The sequence below is a fragment of the Rhodotorula toruloides genome (genome assembly GCF_000320785.1).
Source record: "Rhodotorula toruloides NP11 unplaced genomic scaffold Scaffold2, whole genome shotgun sequence".
Lineage (NCBI taxonomy): Eukaryota > Fungi > Basidiomycota > Microbotryomycetes > Sporidiobolales > Sporidiobolaceae > Rhodotorula > Rhodotorula toruloides.
In genome coordinates, this window is record NW_015622962.1 from 177215 (window position 1) to 194037 (window position 16823).

The 16823-nt window shown below is 61.4% G+C and overlaps 8 protein-coding genes across 8 annotated transcripts in view; 6 read left to right on the plus strand and 2 right to left on the minus strand.

The window, feature by feature from the left end:
- Positions 1-74, plus strand: part of RHTO_02740 (ubiquitin-conjugating enzyme E2 J1) — a gene marked incomplete at both ends in the record, with an annotated part of 1614 nt that extends 1540 nt beyond the window's left edge. Inside the window, one exon of the mRNA XM_016416414.1 lies at positions 48-74. Coding sequence (XP_016276133.1) covers positions 48-74 — 27 coding nt within the window. The remainder of the gene's footprint in view (positions 1-47) is intronic.
- Positions 75-506: 432 nt separating this feature from the next.
- RHTO_02741 (CDC-diacylglycerol-inositol-3-phosphatidyltransferase) lies at positions 507-2057 on the minus strand (the record flags this gene model as incomplete). The annotated part of the gene is made up of 5 exons (XM_016416415.1): positions 507-812; positions 880-961; positions 1066-1179; positions 1281-1455; positions 1979-2057. 5 exons carry the CDS (start codon positions 2055-2057, stop codon positions 507-509), a joined length of 756 nt encoding a protein of 251 aa, XP_016276134.1.
- A 188-nt stretch (positions 2058-2245) lies between these two features.
- RHTO_02742 (polyadenylation factor subunit 2) lies at positions 2246-4638 on the plus strand (the record flags this gene model as incomplete). The annotated part of the gene is made up of 8 exons (XM_016416416.1): positions 2246-2491; positions 2553-2621; positions 2698-2829; positions 2890-2985; positions 3046-3295; positions 3355-3475; positions 3534-3685; positions 3782-4638. The coding sequence occupies 8 exons, from the start codon at positions 2246-2248 to the stop codon at positions 4636-4638; spliced, it is 1923 nt and encodes a 640-aa protein (XP_016276135.1).
- Positions 4639-4793: 155 nt separating this feature from the next.
- Positions 4794-6471, minus strand: RHTO_02743 (Ran GTPase-activating protein 1; the record flags this gene model as incomplete). The annotated part of the gene is made up of 5 exons (XM_016416417.1): positions 4794-5262; positions 5345-5567; positions 5652-5812; positions 5925-6076; positions 6289-6471. The coding sequence occupies 5 exons, from the start codon at positions 6469-6471 to the stop codon at positions 4794-4796; spliced, it is 1188 nt and encodes a 395-aa protein (XP_016276136.1).
- Positions 6472-6590: 119 nt separating this feature from the next.
- Positions 6591-7842, plus strand: RHTO_02744 (50S ribosomal protein l3; the record flags this gene model as incomplete). Its single annotated transcript, XM_016416418.1, has 5 exons — positions 6591-6839; positions 6876-7119; positions 7209-7269; positions 7328-7439; positions 7495-7842. The coding sequence occupies 5 exons, from the start codon at positions 6591-6593 to the stop codon at positions 7840-7842; spliced, it is 1014 nt and encodes a 337-aa protein (XP_016276137.1).
- Positions 7843-8250: 408 nt separating this feature from the next.
- RHTO_02745 (ubiquitin carboxyl-terminal hydrolase 7) lies at positions 8251-12693 on the plus strand (the record flags this gene model as incomplete). Its single annotated transcript, XM_016416419.1, has 13 exons — positions 8251-8253; positions 8399-8600; positions 8664-8805; positions 8928-9094; positions 9165-9351; positions 9440-9548; positions 9608-9707; positions 9781-10002; positions 10083-10819; positions 10877-12271; positions 12332-12461; positions 12525-12623; positions 12689-12693. 13 exons carry the CDS (start codon positions 8251-8253, stop codon positions 12691-12693), a joined length of 3498 nt encoding a protein of 1165 aa, XP_016276138.1.
- Positions 12694-13425: 732 nt separating this feature from the next.
- Positions 13426-14968, plus strand: RHTO_02746 (beta-lactamase; the record flags this gene model as incomplete). The annotated part of the gene is made up of 6 exons (XM_016416420.1): positions 13426-13849; positions 13904-13995; positions 14063-14091; positions 14156-14266; positions 14326-14767; positions 14834-14968. The coding sequence occupies 6 exons, from the start codon at positions 13426-13428 to the stop codon at positions 14966-14968; spliced, it is 1233 nt and encodes a 410-aa protein (XP_016276139.1).
- Positions 14969-15318: 350 nt separating this feature from the next.
- Positions 15319-16793, plus strand: RHTO_02747 (beta-lactamase; the record flags this gene model as incomplete). The annotated part of the gene is made up of 5 exons (XM_016416421.1): positions 15319-15742; positions 15804-15895; positions 15952-15980; positions 16046-16156; positions 16214-16793. 5 exons carry the CDS (start codon positions 15319-15321, stop codon positions 16791-16793), a joined length of 1236 nt encoding a protein of 411 aa, XP_016276140.1.
- Positions 16794-16823: the final 30 nt, after the last annotated feature.

Below are 16823 nucleotides of genomic sequence, written 5' to 3' on the forward strand. Positions count from 1 at the left end.
TCGTGCGGAAGCTCGCTTGAGGCGGGCGCGCTTCGAGGCGTTTGTAGCTTGATCCTCTCTTCTCTCTCGCATAGCTTCCTGTTGATGTGCCCATTCCCTCGCGCTCTCGTCTCGCTGTAATCGCTTGTTCTGACCCGCTAGCTTTTTGCGACGATACACATCTCTCCGGACCTGCTCGCGCTCGGCGGGCTGGCAAAGCTTCTGCGAGCTCCACACAGAGACGCTCTCGAGCTCAGAGCGGAGCATGAGGGTATATCATTGCGTGCGAGACGTTCGAGTTCGTGGACTCGAATCTCGACGATGAGGGGAATGAACAGAACCGCTTGTACGGGAGTCAAGAGGGCGAGCAAATGAGGAGTTATACATAGTGTAGAGACGCAATACTAGGTACCTTGAGTTTTCCTGCGGATTCCAACCCAAGAACCGCTCCAACGCTCCTGATCCACCTCGTCTCGTTCGCCTGAACGCCATCCTTCCCAGCTTGCACCTCAGCGAACACACCGCACCTACTGCTTCTTGGCCATCTGCATCGCATACCGCTCCTCCTGGTCCGCCTCGGTGAGCGCTTTCGCCGCCTTCCAGAACTGCACGACGTTGATGATCTGCTTGCCGACCATGATGGGAGCGGTGAGAATGGCGACGACGTGAGGCCACGAAGTCTTGAGGACCATCTTTAGGACGGGTGCGGGGAGGGCGAGGAGCGAAGGAGGGAGGGCGTGGAGCGAGGTGAGGAGGGGCTTGTGGTAGTTGGAAAGGACGTAGAGGGCGACGAAGAAGAGCTCGTTGGCCGCGCAGAAGATGAAGAGGGTGCGCTGCGAGAGTGCGAGCGTGAGCGAGGAGCCGACGGAAGCGTTCGTAGCGAGATCGGTCGGAACGCACGCTGTTGTTGTAGTACGACCAGAGGATCCAGCTCTGCTCCTTCGTCACCGTCTTGTGGCTGCGCGAGCCGCTCGAGATGGAGCTGCGAGAGACGAGATGATCAGCCCGTGCGCGTTCAGCTGGAGTTCCACGAGGCCCCGACGCCACATCTCCCGCGAACGCGACTGAACTGAACCGCCGACTCACGCATACATGTGGATGTAGTGGGAGGAGAAGTCGAGCGAGATGAGAAACTGGAAAAGGAGCGCTGCCCGAGGGTAGGCGGACGCGAGGAAGCAGAGCAGGCAGGAGGTCATGCATCTGCATTCGATACGTCAGCCAACAAGCTCAAGAGCTTCGACCCTCGCCATCTCGCCAACAGTGGAAAGCTAAGGAACGTCTCGTGGCGAAGCTGAACGCACCGGTCTGTCACCATGTCCAGGATGGCGCCAAACTTGCTCGTCTGCCCCAAAGCCCGTGCGACCTGCCCATCCACCGCATCGAGCAGTGCAGAGACGCAGTATGCGACCGTGCAGAACTTGGGATGCGTCGGCATGTATGTCAACGCTGCCGCGCCAAGGATGACGCGAGTGTAGCCTGTTTAGCAGAGGGAGGGAAGCGGTGTCAGTCCAACAGTTCGATAGATTGTTGGAAGAGGTCTGAATTGCTTTGAAGGCGAACGGGGCGCGACCCGGTCTGTGGACGACTTCGCCGAAGGAACGTTGATGCCGCATGCAAGTCCCGAGCCCGTCGATGGAAGACCGGCGGTTACCCTCCATGACCTCTATATTCCCGCAACGATCCCCATCATTCCACAAGACAGCTCGGCCTGGCCTGTGTGAAGCGAGCCGCGAGCAGAGAGGAAGCCGGTCATGGTTTCCGACCAGATGCCGCTGTCCTTCGCGTTCGGTGCTTGATGAGTATGCCGCTTGTCCTCCAACCATACATCTCAGGCGGGCCTCATTCATCCCAGCGCTGCTCGTAGACGGAGGACGCGCATGACGCTCGGCAACTCTTGTCGGCGCCAGCTCGTCTCTTCGCATCCCGATAACCGTTGCGAGCCTTCCACAGCCTTCAAAAGACGCCCAGAAAGCGCCCAGATGGAGTTGAAAGTACGCACCGATGAGGTTTGGCGCGAAGAGGAACACATTCTCATCGGTGCGAGGGCGGGGTGCCGCAGGACTGGGTGATCGCGACATGCTGGGGTCGAGTCGGGTTCCAAGAGGTCGTAGCGACAGTGCAGCGCCGGTCTGAGCGACTCTTGCGCTGTGAGAGCGACTTGGAGTGATGAGGAGGAGAGCGAGATGTGGGTTGGCCGGTTCCTCGACCGCTGTCTCTGCTGGAAGGGCTGTTGCTGAGTTGAGCGTGCTGCTACGAGCCTTCAGATATGGCTACAGCCGCGCCGCCCTCCACCCAGGTCCTCGGCTCACTTGCACCGTCCATCTCCGCCGCACCCTCTCCCTGGCAACCTTCGACACTCGACGAACCGCCTGCGCCGCCGCCTCCTGACACACGAGAGGAGCAGCTTGCACAGCTCGCCGCGCAGGAGAAACTCGGACACGACGGGAAGCGGCAGCGCGTGAGGGCGAGGCGGACAGTCGACCCGTACGGAGGTATCGAGCGGTGGAAGATCGTGAGTGCCGTTCGAGTGCTCGCCCGAGACGAGAACCTGTAGCTGACCCACCGTTGCGCAGTACAAAAGCGTCCGAGCATCCCAGCACGACCAGCTTTTCATCCGCACCCAACCCAGCTACCTGATTGACGTGAGCTGCCGGATCCAGTCGCACAGGAGCAACGTTGGACAGCGAGGATGTATCACTGATTCCCTCGCGTCCACAGCTCCTCCCGCCCCAAGCATACCCGAACTTCTCCACCTCCTTCTGCACTCGCTATGCCCACACCTCGACGAACAAGCTTCGCTGCCCAGTGAATATCGTCACAGTCAGTCGCGTCTCCTATGCTACGGCTCTCGTCCGCGGAGGTGGTGGAAGTTGATTGGAGGTGGTCAGAACTGACGCTTCGTGCTGCCAGTTTACGCCTGATGCGCGACGCATTCTCACTGGCTCGACGAGCGGCGAGTTCACGCTGTGGAATGGCTTGACATTCAACTTCGAGACGATTCTGCAGGTGCGTCGCGGAGTGTCCGCTTTCCGCTCGGGTCAACTCGCTGACGTTCCGCTTCCGCAGGCCCACGACTCTGCCGTCCGCGCCCTCTCCTGGTCGCATTCCGGTCAATGGCTCCTCTCCGCCGACAACGCAGGCGTGATCAAGTACTTCCAGCAGAACATGAACAACCTCCAGATCTTCCAGGGTCACAACGAGGCGATTCGAGATGCGAGTTGGGCGCCGAACGACGAGCGCTTCGTCACGGGCGCGGATGACGGCGTTATCAAGGTATGGAACTTTGAGCGGATGAAGGAAGAGCGGGTCTTGACGGGTACGTAGCGAGCATTCCTCCTCCCCCTCGTCCGTCCGCTGACTCGCTGAGCCTCGCAGGTCACGGCTGGGACGTCAAGTGTGTCAAATGGCATCCGACGAAGGGTCTACTCGCTTCCGGCTCGAAGGACAACCTCGTCAAGTTCTGGGATCCGCGAACCGCGACCGTCTTGACAACGCTGTTTGTTCCTCCTTCCTTCCCTTCTTTGTCTCGTCGCTGACTTCGCCGATCTCTTCAGCCACGGCCACAAGAACACGATCCAAGCTCTGGCATGGAGCCCGAACGGCAACATGGTCGCGACGGCGTCGAGGGACCAGCTCGTCAAGGTGTACGACATCCGAGCGATGAAGGAGTTTGCGACGCTGCGGGGCCACAAGAAGGAGGTTTGCTGTGAGTTTGAGCTTCGATGTCTTGCGCACTCGGCTGCGACCTGCAGCGAACGCTTGTGCAAAAGGAGTCGAAGCTTACTAGGTTTTCCCCTCGCAGCCGTCGCCTGGCACCCGATCCACCACGACCTCCTCGTCTCGGGCGGCTCGGAAGGCTCGATCATCCATTGGTCCCTCCCCGACCCCGCGCCCAAAGAATCCCTCGAATTCGCTCACGACTCGAACGTCTGGTCGCTCGCCTACCACCCTCTCGGCCACCTCCTCGTCAGCGCCTCAAACGACCACACGACACGGTTCTGGAGTCGCTCGAGGCCGGGGATGCGGACTAAGGGCGATAGGTTTCATGTTGGGAAGGAGAGGGCCGAGATGGGCGATGAGGATGAGGATGACCGAAGGGGAGGAGGAGGGATGGGCGGTCAGGGGTTCTTGCCGGGGTTGCAGCACCAGCAGCGTGGGTTTGCGGGCGCGATGCCGAATTTTGGGCGAGGAGGGGGAGGGGGAGCAGAAGGCGAGCGACCGCCGTTGCCGGGGATGGGGATGGGCGGTCCGCCTCCTGGCATGGGAGGTCCTCCACCCGGTATGGGCGGCGGCGGAGGAGGAGGTGGGTTGCCTGGCATGGGCATGGGTCGACCACCGCTCCCTCCTCCGCCTGGGATGGGCGTGGGCGGCGCACCGGGCTCAGCGATTCCCGGTTTCGGTCGCGCACCTCAGCATGGACAGGGACCGCCGCAAGGATACGGAGGGTACGACGGCCAGCAGCAGCAGCAAGGAGGACGGGCGCCGCTTCCGCCTGGGTACGGCGACTTTGGCGGTAGCGGAGGAGGAGGCGGAGGCGGAGGAGGCGGGATGCGAAGGAACGGACCGCTGCCGAGTCAGCAGGAGAGTCTTGATCGGTACTCGAGCGGTGGTGGCGGCGGGCAGGGTCGGTGGGGAGGAGGAGGCGGCGGCCGGTATTGAGCCCTCCTGCGACTTGCGAATCGACTTCCGATTCCTCGCAGACTGAGGTCAGAGGGAGAATGAAAGAGCGATGCGAGCCGATGTCTACTGGAGCGAGTGATTATGAACGAGAGCGATAGGCGAAAGTGCGAAGGAGACGAGAGCGGATGTCCGCCTTATGCGATATGAACCTTGTCCATCAGACCCGCCAGCTCGTCCTCCTCCTTCTTCTCCTCCTTCGTCTCCTCCTTCACTTCGGGCTTCTCTGCCTCCTCAGCCTCAGCCGCCTCCTCCGACTCCTCCTCTTCTTCTTCCTCCTCCTCTTCAGGCTCCTCCAGCTCATCCAACTCGTCCAACGCATCCTCATGATCCCACTTCCCCAGCGCCTCCCTAACCTTCTCATACTCCTCCTCCGTCCCATCAACTCCGTAATTTCCATTCAACTCGAGGTCAGTCAGGTGTTCGCCATGCAGGGCGATGGCGGCTGCGAGTTGGGTGATTGCGCGGGTGTCGAGTTCGTTGGATTGGAGCTTGAGAGAGGTCAAAAGGGGGTTCGAGCCGGAGAGGAGGGTGGTGAATATTGAGAGGCCGCCGCGAGGTCTGAGGAGGCAGTCGGAGAGGTTGAGGATGCGCAACTTGGGCCAGCTGTGCGTTGCCACCGAGCCGAACCACGGTTCGTCAGTATCCTCGGACACCTTGCGAGCTGAGAGACGACGAGTGAACGCACAAAGGCAAGCTCTCAGCAATCGCCTTGGATCCCTTCTCCGTCGCCGTGTTATCCTGCAAGTCGAGCCACTGCAAGTTCGGGTTCTTCTGTAAGCCCTTGACGATCGCCTCGATGCCTTCCATTCGGATCCCGTTCTGCGGCATCCGGACTTCTTCGAGAGTCGTGAGGGCTGAAAAGGCGGCGGCGAAGTCGGGTGCTGAGCCGTTCTCGAGGCGATTGCGACCTGTGCGCACAGAGCATGCTTGCTGCATCAGCCTCTTCCTACTGAACAAACGGAAGAAACCGAGAGAGAGATGCGATAACGCACCGCACACCAAAACCCTCAACTTGCTCTTCCTGCCCTCCTTCTCCGCCTTCTTGGCGTTCTCGAGCAACGCGCCGGCGATCATCGCGCCTCCTTGTGGTCCCATGCCGTTGTTGTTCAGGCGGAGGATCTCGAGTGAGGGGGCGGAGGAGATGAAGTCGAGCCTGCGAGGAGGACGTGGGATAAGTGGTGAGCAATACTACGACTGCCTATAGCGAAGATAGTAGGCTCGAGGGCGCTCCTCTGCCGCATCAGGTAGCATAGCCGCTCACGTACATAGGCTCCGCGCTCCTCCCACCGAACGCATTATCGCTCAAGTCGAGTTCCGTCAACAACGGAAGCGTGAGGAGCGACGTGCACAGCGCGCGCAGGGACTGGGGGATTTCGGTGATGAGCCGGCCGGTGAAGATGTCGGAAAAGTCGGCGATCTGTGAGCGGGAGAGGGAGAGTGGGTGGGTCAGTGCGAGGAGGGGAAGACGGGAGTTTACTGCAAACAGGCCGTTCTTTGCGCACACTGCACGCCACCAGAAACCAGATCAAAGCCTCCGCTTGACCCTCGCGAGTCCCAATGCCAGTCCCGTCAGGTTGAGGGATCGCTCAACCCCCTCCTCCGCCCAAAGGGACGGTCCGTGGAACTCACCCTCAACTCGCGCTTGTCCTCGAGCTCCTTTGCGACACCCTCGCACGCCTCGATGCCGAGCGTGTTGCCTCCAAAGCGGACCTCCTCGACGTTGGGCCCGAGCTGGCGGAGGCGGTCGAGGTGAGGCTGGGTGTGCTCGAGCGAGTCGAGCTTGAGCTGGTGGCCGAGCGTGAAGGTGGTCATGTTCGACGGAGTGTCTGTAGCAGTCTCTGTAGCCCAGCGAGCCCCAGCAAGCGAGTTGAAAGCGACTCGAGGGTGTCCTGGCCAGAGAGAGCGAGGGTTGGCTCAGACGAACGACGACGATGCAGTCACTCGCAGCGAGCTTCAAGCTGCTCACGCTCAATCCAAACACGCTCACACGACGACTCGCACGCACCCTCGCAACCGCCGCTTCCACTCTCGCCTCCTCGCCTGATCCCGCACAGGCAGCAGCACAACCGCCGCGCGTCTTCACGCCAGACTCGAAGCGGACGGGCGTGCTCGCGAGGAAACATGGCATGACTGCACTGTGGGCCACAGACGGGACCCGCATCCCCGTCACCGTCCTCGAGGTGCGCTTCCTACCTCCTCCTTCTCTCTCTCATCAGCTCGACTCGCTCACTTCGCTCTCGTCGGGGACGCAGCTCGACGCAGTACAAGTCATCTCCTCCCAGTCCTACCCCGCACCAACTCCCAAGCACCGCGTCCGCCACACCGTCATCGTCGGTTGCTCGCCTCGCAAGGCAAAGACGACGCACAACGCCCTCCTCGGGCAGTTCAAGAAGGCCGGTGTCGAGCCAAAGATGCGCTTGGCCGAGTTTGAGGTCACGGAGGATGCGTTGGTGCCGGCAGGTGAGTTGGCCTGGACGGCGTTGTTGCCTGGGGTTGGCTTTCGTCTCGGCGGAAGGCGGCGGGCTAACTTGATGGGTGGGCCCTCACAGGCACGGTCATTTCGGCAGCGCACTTTGTTCCCGGCCAGCACGTCGACGTGCAAGCGCCTTCGTGCGTCCCCTCCTCTTTCTCTCCCAGAACCTCGCCTGATCCTCGTCTTCGCCCGCAGAATCGGCAAGGGTTTCCAAGGCCCGATGAAGCGACACGGTTTCCGTGGTCTCCGAGCAAGTCACGGTGTCTCGATCAGTCACCGTTCGCACGGTTCGACGGGTCAGCACCAGGTTCGTCCACCAGCCTCTTCCTCTCCCTGCTCTCGCTGATACGGTGCGTGCGCAGGACCCGGGTCGCGTGTGGCCAGGAAAGAAGATGGCCGGCCGGATGGGCGGCAAGAACGTCACGACGCAGAACCTGATGGTTGAGCGAGTCGACCTCGCCCGCAACGTCGTCTACGTGCGCGGACACGTCCCCGGTGCGCCGGGGGGCTTCGTGCGCGTGACGGATGCGATCAAGAAGGTTGGGTGGAAGGCGAGGGAGAGGGCGAGGAGGGGACTGGATTTGGTTAGTGAGGAGACGGGCGAGAGGGAGGTCGTGAGGGGTGTCAAGACGCTGCCGTTCCCGACGGCGAGTGTCGAGCAGGCCAAGGCGTGGCCGCAGGAGATCCAGCGCGTCGGTGGGTTCAGGTAGACGTGCGGACGCTGTAACCAGTTCGCCCTTCACTCCGCAGCAGGAGATATACGATGCTCGCGCCCCTTCCGCGAGTTCTTGGCTGTGCTACTGTACTCTCTGCTTGTGTCCCCTGCAGTGTACGCTGGTCCGCCCTCAGCCCGTCCTTGCCAGTGAGGTCGCCTTCTGGTTCCCCCTTGCTTTCGCTCGCTCGCTCTCCTCGCGCAACTCAGCATTCAGCCCGACGTCGCGCACCTGCTATACTGTTGGACTCGCGCAGCGTCGAATCTTCACCTAGACGCTAGCATCCACCGCCGCTCCGCTTTCCCTCTTCCTCCCGCTCGTTCTCGCCTTCTCCCCCGCTTGACGCCCCTCGACACCGCCGACTCTCGCACCACCACGCGCGACTGAGCGCACACCGCCTCAGAGATGGTGCGTACCCTCTCTTTCACGTGGTCCACCAGCGGCGCGCTCGGTCAGCGAGTCGGCGTTGCTCCTCCCCCAGCTCTCGTCATCTCCTCCCTGACCCCCTCCGCTGCCCCTTCACGCGCTGACCGGCCCATCTCGTACCACACAGCAACCCCTCTTTGACGGTCCGATTCCCCCAGCACATCAACCAGGCGCCGACGACGTCCCCGTGCACAACATCTCGCCTCCCCCGCCCGACACCGAAGAGCTCGACGTGAACGGGGCTGGCGTGGCGCAGGGAAGCGGGCCCCAAACGCCGGGCGGTGCGATGGACGTCGACTATGCGAATCAGATCGTCTCGGTCGAGGATCGTGAGTCCCCTCCTCTCCCTCCTCCCTCTCTCCCTCGCTCAAGCTGATGAGGGTCATCCGCAGGCGATGCGTTTGCGGCGAAGCATTTGACGGATATGGGAGAGCCGGTGGAGGACTTTCAGGTATTTAGCTGGAAGCTGAGCGACTACCGGAGGCTGGACAAGAGAGTCACCAGCCCCGAGTTTGCGTGCGGCGGGCACAAGTGGTGCGTTGCGCTCATTCCTCGTCTTCGTGATGCCTCTCGTCGCGCGAGTAGCCCGGAATTCGTGCTCGAGTAGTCACTAGCTATGTGGAGACTGATACTCTCGCTCGTCCTTCGTCCCGCAGGAACATCCTCCTCTTCCCGATGGGCAACTCGAACGGCCAAGCAAACGACATGGTCTCGGTCTACCTCAACTACGGCGACCAGAAAGCCTCGGAGGGGTGGCACGTCTGCGCCCAGTTTGCGCTCGCCATCTCGAACCCGGGAGATCCGACCGTTTACATCCAGTCGCGTACGTCCCGTTTCCCTTCCCACTAGAGTTCAGAAGGCAAGCTGATGGATTTGTTGTGCGGGATGAACAGAGGCCCACCACCGCTTCACGCCTGAAGAGCAAGACTGGGGTTTCACGCGCTTCGTCGAGTTGCGCAAGTTGTTCTCCGTCTGCGAGGGAAGGACGAAGCCGATCATCGAGAATGACGAGACGGTCATCACGGCTTTCGTGAGGGTGTTGAAGGACGAGACGGGCGTTTTGTGGCACAACTTCCACAAGTGAGTTTCGGCGCGCTTCCCTTCGCCTTCTTTGCATCGCGCGCGGGATTGGGGAGATGCTGATGGAGCATGCCCACGTGTTTCACAGCTACGACTCGAAGAAGGAGACGGGCCACGTCGGGCTCAAGAACCAAGGCGCCACCTGCTACATGAACTCGCTCCTCCAGTCTCTTTTCCTCACCAACGAGTTCCGAGAAGTGTGTATCCGTCCGTACTCTTTTTCGGGCGAGGAGCTGACGCGGTTGGACGAGCGCAGGCGGTCTACCAGATCCCGACGCAGGATGACACGACGGACACGGTGCCGCTCGCGTTGCAGCGCGTGTTCTACAACTTGCAGACGTCAGATCAGTCGGTCGGTGCGTCTTTGGCACCTCCCACGTCTTCCAGCTTGTGAGCGCAAGTGCTGACGCCTCACTCTCCCGCACGCAGGCACGACCGAGTTGACCAAGTCGTTCGGCTGGAAAGGCTTCGACTCGTTCCTCCAACACGACGTGCAAGAGTTCAACCGCGTCCTGTGCGACAAGCTCGAGACCAAGATGAAGGGTACCCAGGCCGACGGCGCCATCAACCGCCTGTTCTGCGGAAAGATGAAGAGCTATATCAAGTGCATCAATATCGACTATGAGTCGGCGAGGAGCGAGGACTTTTACGGTGCGTGGGAGCCTGTCGCTTGTCAGGACGGAGAAGGCCTTTGTCACGGTTACTGACTGGGCAAGATCCTTGTTGTACAGACATCCAGCTGAACGTCAAGAACTTGCGAAACCTCGAAGAGTCGTTCAGGGACTACATCCAGGTCGAGACGCTCGAGGGCGAGAACCGGTACAACGCCGAAGGGTTCGGCCTGCAGGACGCCAAGAAGGGCGTCATCTTCGAGGAGTTCCCGCCCGTCCTCCATCTCCAGCTCAAGCGCTTCGAGTACGACATGCAGCGCGATCAGAACGTCAAGATCAACGACCGCCACGAATTTCCGCTCGAGATCGACCTCGAGCCGTACCTCGACGAGAAGGCCGACCGGTCCGAGTCGCACGTGTACAAGCTCCACGGCGTCCTCGTTCACTCGGGAGACGTCCACGGCGGCCACTACTTCGTCCTGATCAAGCCCTCGCCCGACGGTCGCTGGCTCCGCTTCGACGACGACCGCGTTGTTCCCGTGCGCGACCGCGAAGTCCTCGAGGACAACTTCGGCGGCGAGGCGCCGATGGCCAATGGTCAGCCTATGCCGCCGCCCAACTTCCAGCAGCCGCAGCAGCAGGGCGTCAACAAGCCGCCCGTCAAGGGCGCTATGAAGCGCTTCACGAACGCCTACATGCTCGTCTACATCCGTGAGTCGAGGGTCAAGCAGGTCCTCAAGACTATCACGGTTGAGGATGTGCCGGAGCACTTGAGGAACCGGCTCGAGCAGGAGAGGAGGGAGGCCGAGCAGAAGAAGCGCGAGAGGGACGAACAGCACCTCTACCTGACGGCGAAGGTGCGTCCGTCTGTCTCCCCAGCTTCAAGCTTCCCACTTAACGTTCCGCACACGCAGGTCATCACCGAGGAGACGTTCCGGCAACACCAAGGGTTCGACCTCGCGACGTTTGACGACCGCACGATGCCGTCGACACCGCTGCCGTCGTACCGCGTCGCGAAGCAGCAGCCGTACCTCGACTTCCGCGCGCAGGTCGCCAAGGACCACGGCTACGACCCGAACGGCGTCCGCCTCTGGGTGCTCGTCAACCGCCAGAACAAGACGATCCGACCCGACACGCCCATCAGCGACCAAGACCCGACGCTCACGATGGAGACGGTGCGCGACAAGATGGCGTCGAGGCAGCACGACCTCAAGCTGTACCTCGAGTACATCGACCCCCAGACCAAGCACGACTGGCAGGTCCTCCACGGCACCGAGCCGCCCATCATGGTCTTTGTCAAGCACTTTGACCCGAACAAGCAGACGCTCGCCGGCGTCGGGCACTTCTACGTGCACCGCAACATGCGCGTCATGGACCTCGCGAGCAAGATCAACGAGCGGATGGGCTACCTCCCGACGACGCCGCTCAAGATCTACGAGGAGATCAAGCCCAACATGATCGAGCAGATGAAGATGAAGGCGACCTTCCTGCAGTCCGAGATCCAGGACGGCGACGTCGTCTGCTTCCAGGTCGACATCAACGACCAGGCCGTTTCGGCGTCGCAGGACGGCGCGCCCGACCGCCAGCACGGCTTCCAGAACCCGCTCCAGATGTACGACTACTTCCTCAACCGCGTCGTCGTCCACTTCAAGCCCAAGTACGACGACCCCGAGCTGCCCGAGTTCGCCCTCACGCTCTCGAAGAAGCACTCGTACGACCAGCTCGCGCAGCTCGCCGGCGAGTACCTCAAGCGCGACTGGCTCAAGCTGCGGTTCACGCAGGCGAACGGTGCGAACGGCGCGCCCAAGTCGATCGTCCGCCGCCAGTCGAATCACACCGTCGCGGAGATGATTCAGCCCGGCTACATGACGCCGACGAGCAACCTCCTCTACTACGAGACGCTCGACGTGTCGATCATCGAGCTCGAGACGAAGAAGAGCCTCCGGATCACCTGGGTCGGCCCGACGAACAAGGAGGAGAACTCGTACCCGTTCCTGCTGCCGAAGAACACGACCATGCTCGAGGTCGCGAGCGACCACCTGCGCAAGGAGGTCAAGCTCGCCGCGCCAGACACAGTCGGGTCCGGCCAGATCCGCATCTTCGAGCTTTCGAACCAGGGCAGGACGCAGCGCGTGTACAGCGGGCAGGAGGTTGTGCGCGACATCCCCGAGTCGACAGAGCTGTATGCGGAGGAGATCTTGCTCGAGGAGGCGAACGCCGAGGACGACGAGCGGGTCGTCCAGGTCTACCACTTCAACCGCGACCCTCAACGCGCGCACGGCATTCCCTTCCGCTTCGTCCTGCGACCGGTGCGTTCCACTCGGTCCTTTCCTTTGTGCGTGCTCGCTGACGAGAGGTTCATTGCGCAGGGCGAGCCGTTCTCGGAGACGAAGCTGCGGCTGCAAAAGCGAACAGGGTCGTCGGAGAAGGACCTGGCCAAGATGAAGTTTGCGATCATTCAGCCGGCTGTTTTCAAGCAACCCGCGCCGATACAGGATGGTACGTCTCGTCTCTGAATCTGCGAGACGAGCCGCTTCGCTGATGTGCGCTTCTGCCGGACAGACGACATCCTGGCAGACCACCGATGGGCCGACGACGACTTGCTCGGCATGGACCACCCCGACAGGCGGAAAGTGGTCAGCGAACGAGGCGTCTTCATCCGTGCGTGCTGTCCGCTGGATGTGTTGAGGGCGAGTCGCTGACTTCTGCCGCATTCGCGCAAACAGGATGATCGCCTGCCGCCTCCACCTCTCCTTCGTCGTCGCTTCCTCGTCTCGCTCTCGTCCCGTCTCGCCGTCATCTGTACAAACGCTTCCCGCAAACCGCTGCGATCGCCTCGCGGCGTCCTTCGCCTCTCGTCCCCTGCACCTTCCCTCCTCTGCCCTCGTGTCTGCGTCTCCCGTGTAGTTGCAATTTCCACTGTTTCGAAAGGCTACACTATGCGGCTACAAGGGAGCCGTCGCAGCTGTTCCGAACCTGTGCCCGCCTTGCCCTCCCTTCTCCTCCTCTCAAGCTCCTCCCCTTGTCTCGTGCACTGCTTCGCGCTCGTAGCTATCAGCGCCTCCATCTGCTGCTCCTTGGTCAGGCATGGGTCACTGCTCGCCCGCGCACCTTTCCGCCCCTCCTTCCCGCTCGTTCTTCCCGATGACGAACCCGCCCTCCCTTGCGACAACGGAATCTCCGCCGCTCGCGCCTCGAGGAGGATGCGCGGCATGCTCATTCAGCTGGCCGAGTCTCATGCTTCGGCAACGCTTCGCACGGTCCGCGCGCTTGCTGAGCGAGCGCTGACTCCCTCGTCCCTTTGTTCTCTCCGCTGATCTGCTCGGGGTTTCGCTCTGCCGCTCACTCATCGCTTCACCTTGAAGCGCAATCAAGAAGCGGGGCCCGACTAATTCGGCGTTCGCAGTCCCTCCGTCCCTCTCTCTTCTCCCTCAACACCCATCTCTCCGCCTCAAGAAACGCCATGCTTTCCACCGCTCCCGCCATCGACGCTGCGATCGCCAAAGCGACTTCGGACCCTTACCACAACCTCCCGCGAGCCGTCTTCCTCGCGGCGACTTCGAACGACGCCAGCCTGTACGAAGGCAAGGGTGGATGGGCCCGTCTCCCAGCTGAGCCCGTCTCGAACGACGTGCTCGAGAAAGAGGGCGAACCTATCACGGCAGACTCGATCTTCGAGCTGTACTCGGCGACGAAGCTCGTCGCCGCCATTGCGGTTCTCCAGCTGGTCGAGCAGGGCAAGATGCGACTTGAGGACGACGCCAGCAAGTACGTGCCGGAGCTCAAAGACGCGAAGCTGTTCAAGGGCTTCGACGAGGACGACAACCTGATCCTCGAGGACAACGCGACGCCCATCACGATCGAGATGCTCCTCACGCACACGGCTGGTTCGTCTCTCGCTCGCACTCGTCGTGGCAGCTTTGCTGACTGTCGCACCTCAGGCTTCCAGTACTTCATGTTCAACCCGGATGTTGTGAAGATCGCGCAAAAACTGGGTGTTCACCCTCTGCCGAACGCTGAGGGAGCAGTTCGGGTGCGCTTCCGCGTCTGACTCTGTCTCCTGCCCTCTCTTACACATCTCATGTGTTGCGCACGCACAGGAGTGGGTCACAAAGATGCCGCTGATGTTGTGCGTCGTTGCTTCGACCCTTCTTGCCGTTCCAAGCTGACCTTCTACGCCGAACGGCTGACAGCAAGCCCGGCGAGCACATGGTCTACGGTCCGAACATTGACTGGGTGACGTTGGCTGTCGAAGCCGTCAGCGGCAAGCCATTGGAGCTGTACTTTAAGGAGCACATCTTTGAGTGCGTTCCGTCGCTCACTCGACTTCTCTTGCTTTCCGCTTGACTCGCTCTCGACGCAGACCCCTTGGCATCCACGACATGTCCTTCATGCCCGACTCGTCGCAAATCTTCATGGCTTTCATCGACGAGGAGGATCCGTCCAAGCCGCTCGCTATCCGCCCGAACACTCCGCTCTCGTCGACGCAGCACTTTGGCGGCGCCGGCCTCAAGGGCTCGCCACGCTCGTACCTCAAGATCCTCCGCATGCTCCTACGAGGCGGTGAGCTCGACGGCGTCCGCCTTCTCAAGAAGGAGACGGTCGACCTCATGTTCGAGGATCACCTCACAACGGACCAGCAGCGGCAGGAGCTTCGCGTCTTCGGCAAGGACCTTTTCGACCCTGCAACTCGGCGCGCGACTGAGCCTTCTCGCGACCTTACGTACGGCATCGGCGGCGCGCTCACGGGCAAGGACCTTGCGACCGGGCGAGGTGCTGGCGCTTTGACTTGGAGTGGCATGGCGGTACGTACACGCCTTTGTCTCTTGCTCCTGCTGGATTCCCCCGATTGACTGTGTCTGTCTGTGCAGAACACCTACTGGGTGGTCGACCGCGAAAAGGATGTTGCGTTCGTCGTCTGGACCAACGTCATCCCGTTTGCCTGCCAGCCCATCCACGACCTCTGGTTCGACATCGAGACCGAGCTATACAAGGGTCTTGCGTAGGAGAGGAGCGGGCGGGCGCACCAGCGTTCCCTCAGCTTTCGATCCTCTGCAACGTCGTCCTCTCATTCGTCTCCCTCTTCAACGCTCGTGCGCGATACAAACACCCGCTTTCGCCGCCCTCGACGAGAGAGCGACGGAGCAGCCGGCCTTTCCGCGACACTCTGCCGCTCAATTCTCCTTCCTCCGTCTCCAGCCACTTCCTTAGTTCTCCACCGCTTTCTCGTTCCGTCCATCGTCCGCACATTATGCATATGGCCCTTCGCGCTGGGTCGATCGTTCCGCCGCCCCCACTTCTTCGGCGAGCGGATCTCGCTTGTCTTCCTCCTCATCCTGCGCTTCGTACAGCTCGAATGCTCTCGACAGCAGCTTCCATCGACGCGCTTTTGGCTGCCGCCACGTCGGACCCGTACCACGGCCTTCCACGCGCTGTCGTCCTCGCCGCTTCTTCAACCGATCCCGATGTGTACAGCAGAAAAGCCGGTTACGCTCGCCTTCCGCCAGGGCCAGGTTCGCGAGACGCGCTCGACAAGGAGGGCGTGCCAGTGACGGACGAGTCGGTCTTCGAGATCTTCAGCTGCACGAAGCTGGTCTCCGTCATTGCCTGCCTTCAGCTGGTCGAGCAGGGCAAGCTGCGGCTGGAGGACGATGCGCGGGTGTATGTGCCGGAGCTGAAGGAGGCGAAGCTGTTCATCGGATTCGACGAGATTGGCGACCTCGTCTTCGAGGAGAACTCGTCGCCTATCACAATCAAGGCGCTGCTCATCCACACGGCGGGTGCGTTCCATCAGCTCGTCCTCAAAAGTGGATAGCGCTGACGGTACCTAACATTGTGCAGGCTTCAAGTACGACTTCGTCGACACCCGCTTCCCCAAAATCGCCGAAAAGCTCGGGATTCCCTCCGCGCCATACTACAAGGGTGCTGTACGGGTGCGTTTGGCCGTAGTTAGATCGCTATGAGCGCTGCTGACCTCGTCGGAACGCAGGAATGGCTCACGAAGACGCCGCTGTTGGCGTGAGTCGCTTGCGTCGCTTCGCTTTTCTCGAGTCTCACGCTTCTCACGCTTCTCCACTCTATAGCAAGCCCGGCGAGCACTGGAGCTACGGTCCGAACATCGATTGGACGAGCCTCATCGTCGAGTTGATGAGCGGCCTTCCTCTCAACGAGTACTTCCAGAAGCACATCTTCGCGTACGTTGACCGCTCCCTCGAGTGCCCAAGTCCGCCGCTGACGTCGCTCTCCGACAGTCCACTCGGCATTCACGACATGTCCTTCATGCCGAACCCTCAGCAGATCACCATGGCCTACGCCGACCCCTCTGACTCTTCGAAACCGCACACCATCGGTCCCAACCCGCCTCTCTCCGAAACTCAGCACTTTGGTGGCGCCGGTCTCAAGGGCTCGCCTCGCTCGTACCTCAAGATCCTCCGCTTGCTCTTGCGTGGCGGCGAGCTCGACGGCGTCCGCCTTCTCAAGAAGGAGACGGTCGACCTCATGTTCCAAGACCAGCTCGAGACCGACCAGCAGCGTCGAGACCTTCGTACGTGGTGCAAGGAGAACGTTTGTCCGTCGACGCGACGAGCGGCGGAGGTGTCGAAGGACATGACCCATGGTCTCGCGGGCGTCTTGACCGGCAAGGACCTTCCGACGGGTCGTGGAGCCGGCGCTATGGCGTGGAGCGGACTCGCCAACACCCACTGGTGCATCGACCGAGAGAAGGACGTCGCCTTCGTCGTCTGGACGAACTTGTTGCCCTGGGGCGACCAGCGGTTTTTCGACTTGTACTACGATGTCGAGACGGAGCTGTACAAGGGGCTCAAGCAGTAGACGGTTGTGATCGACACATTGGCTGGCTCT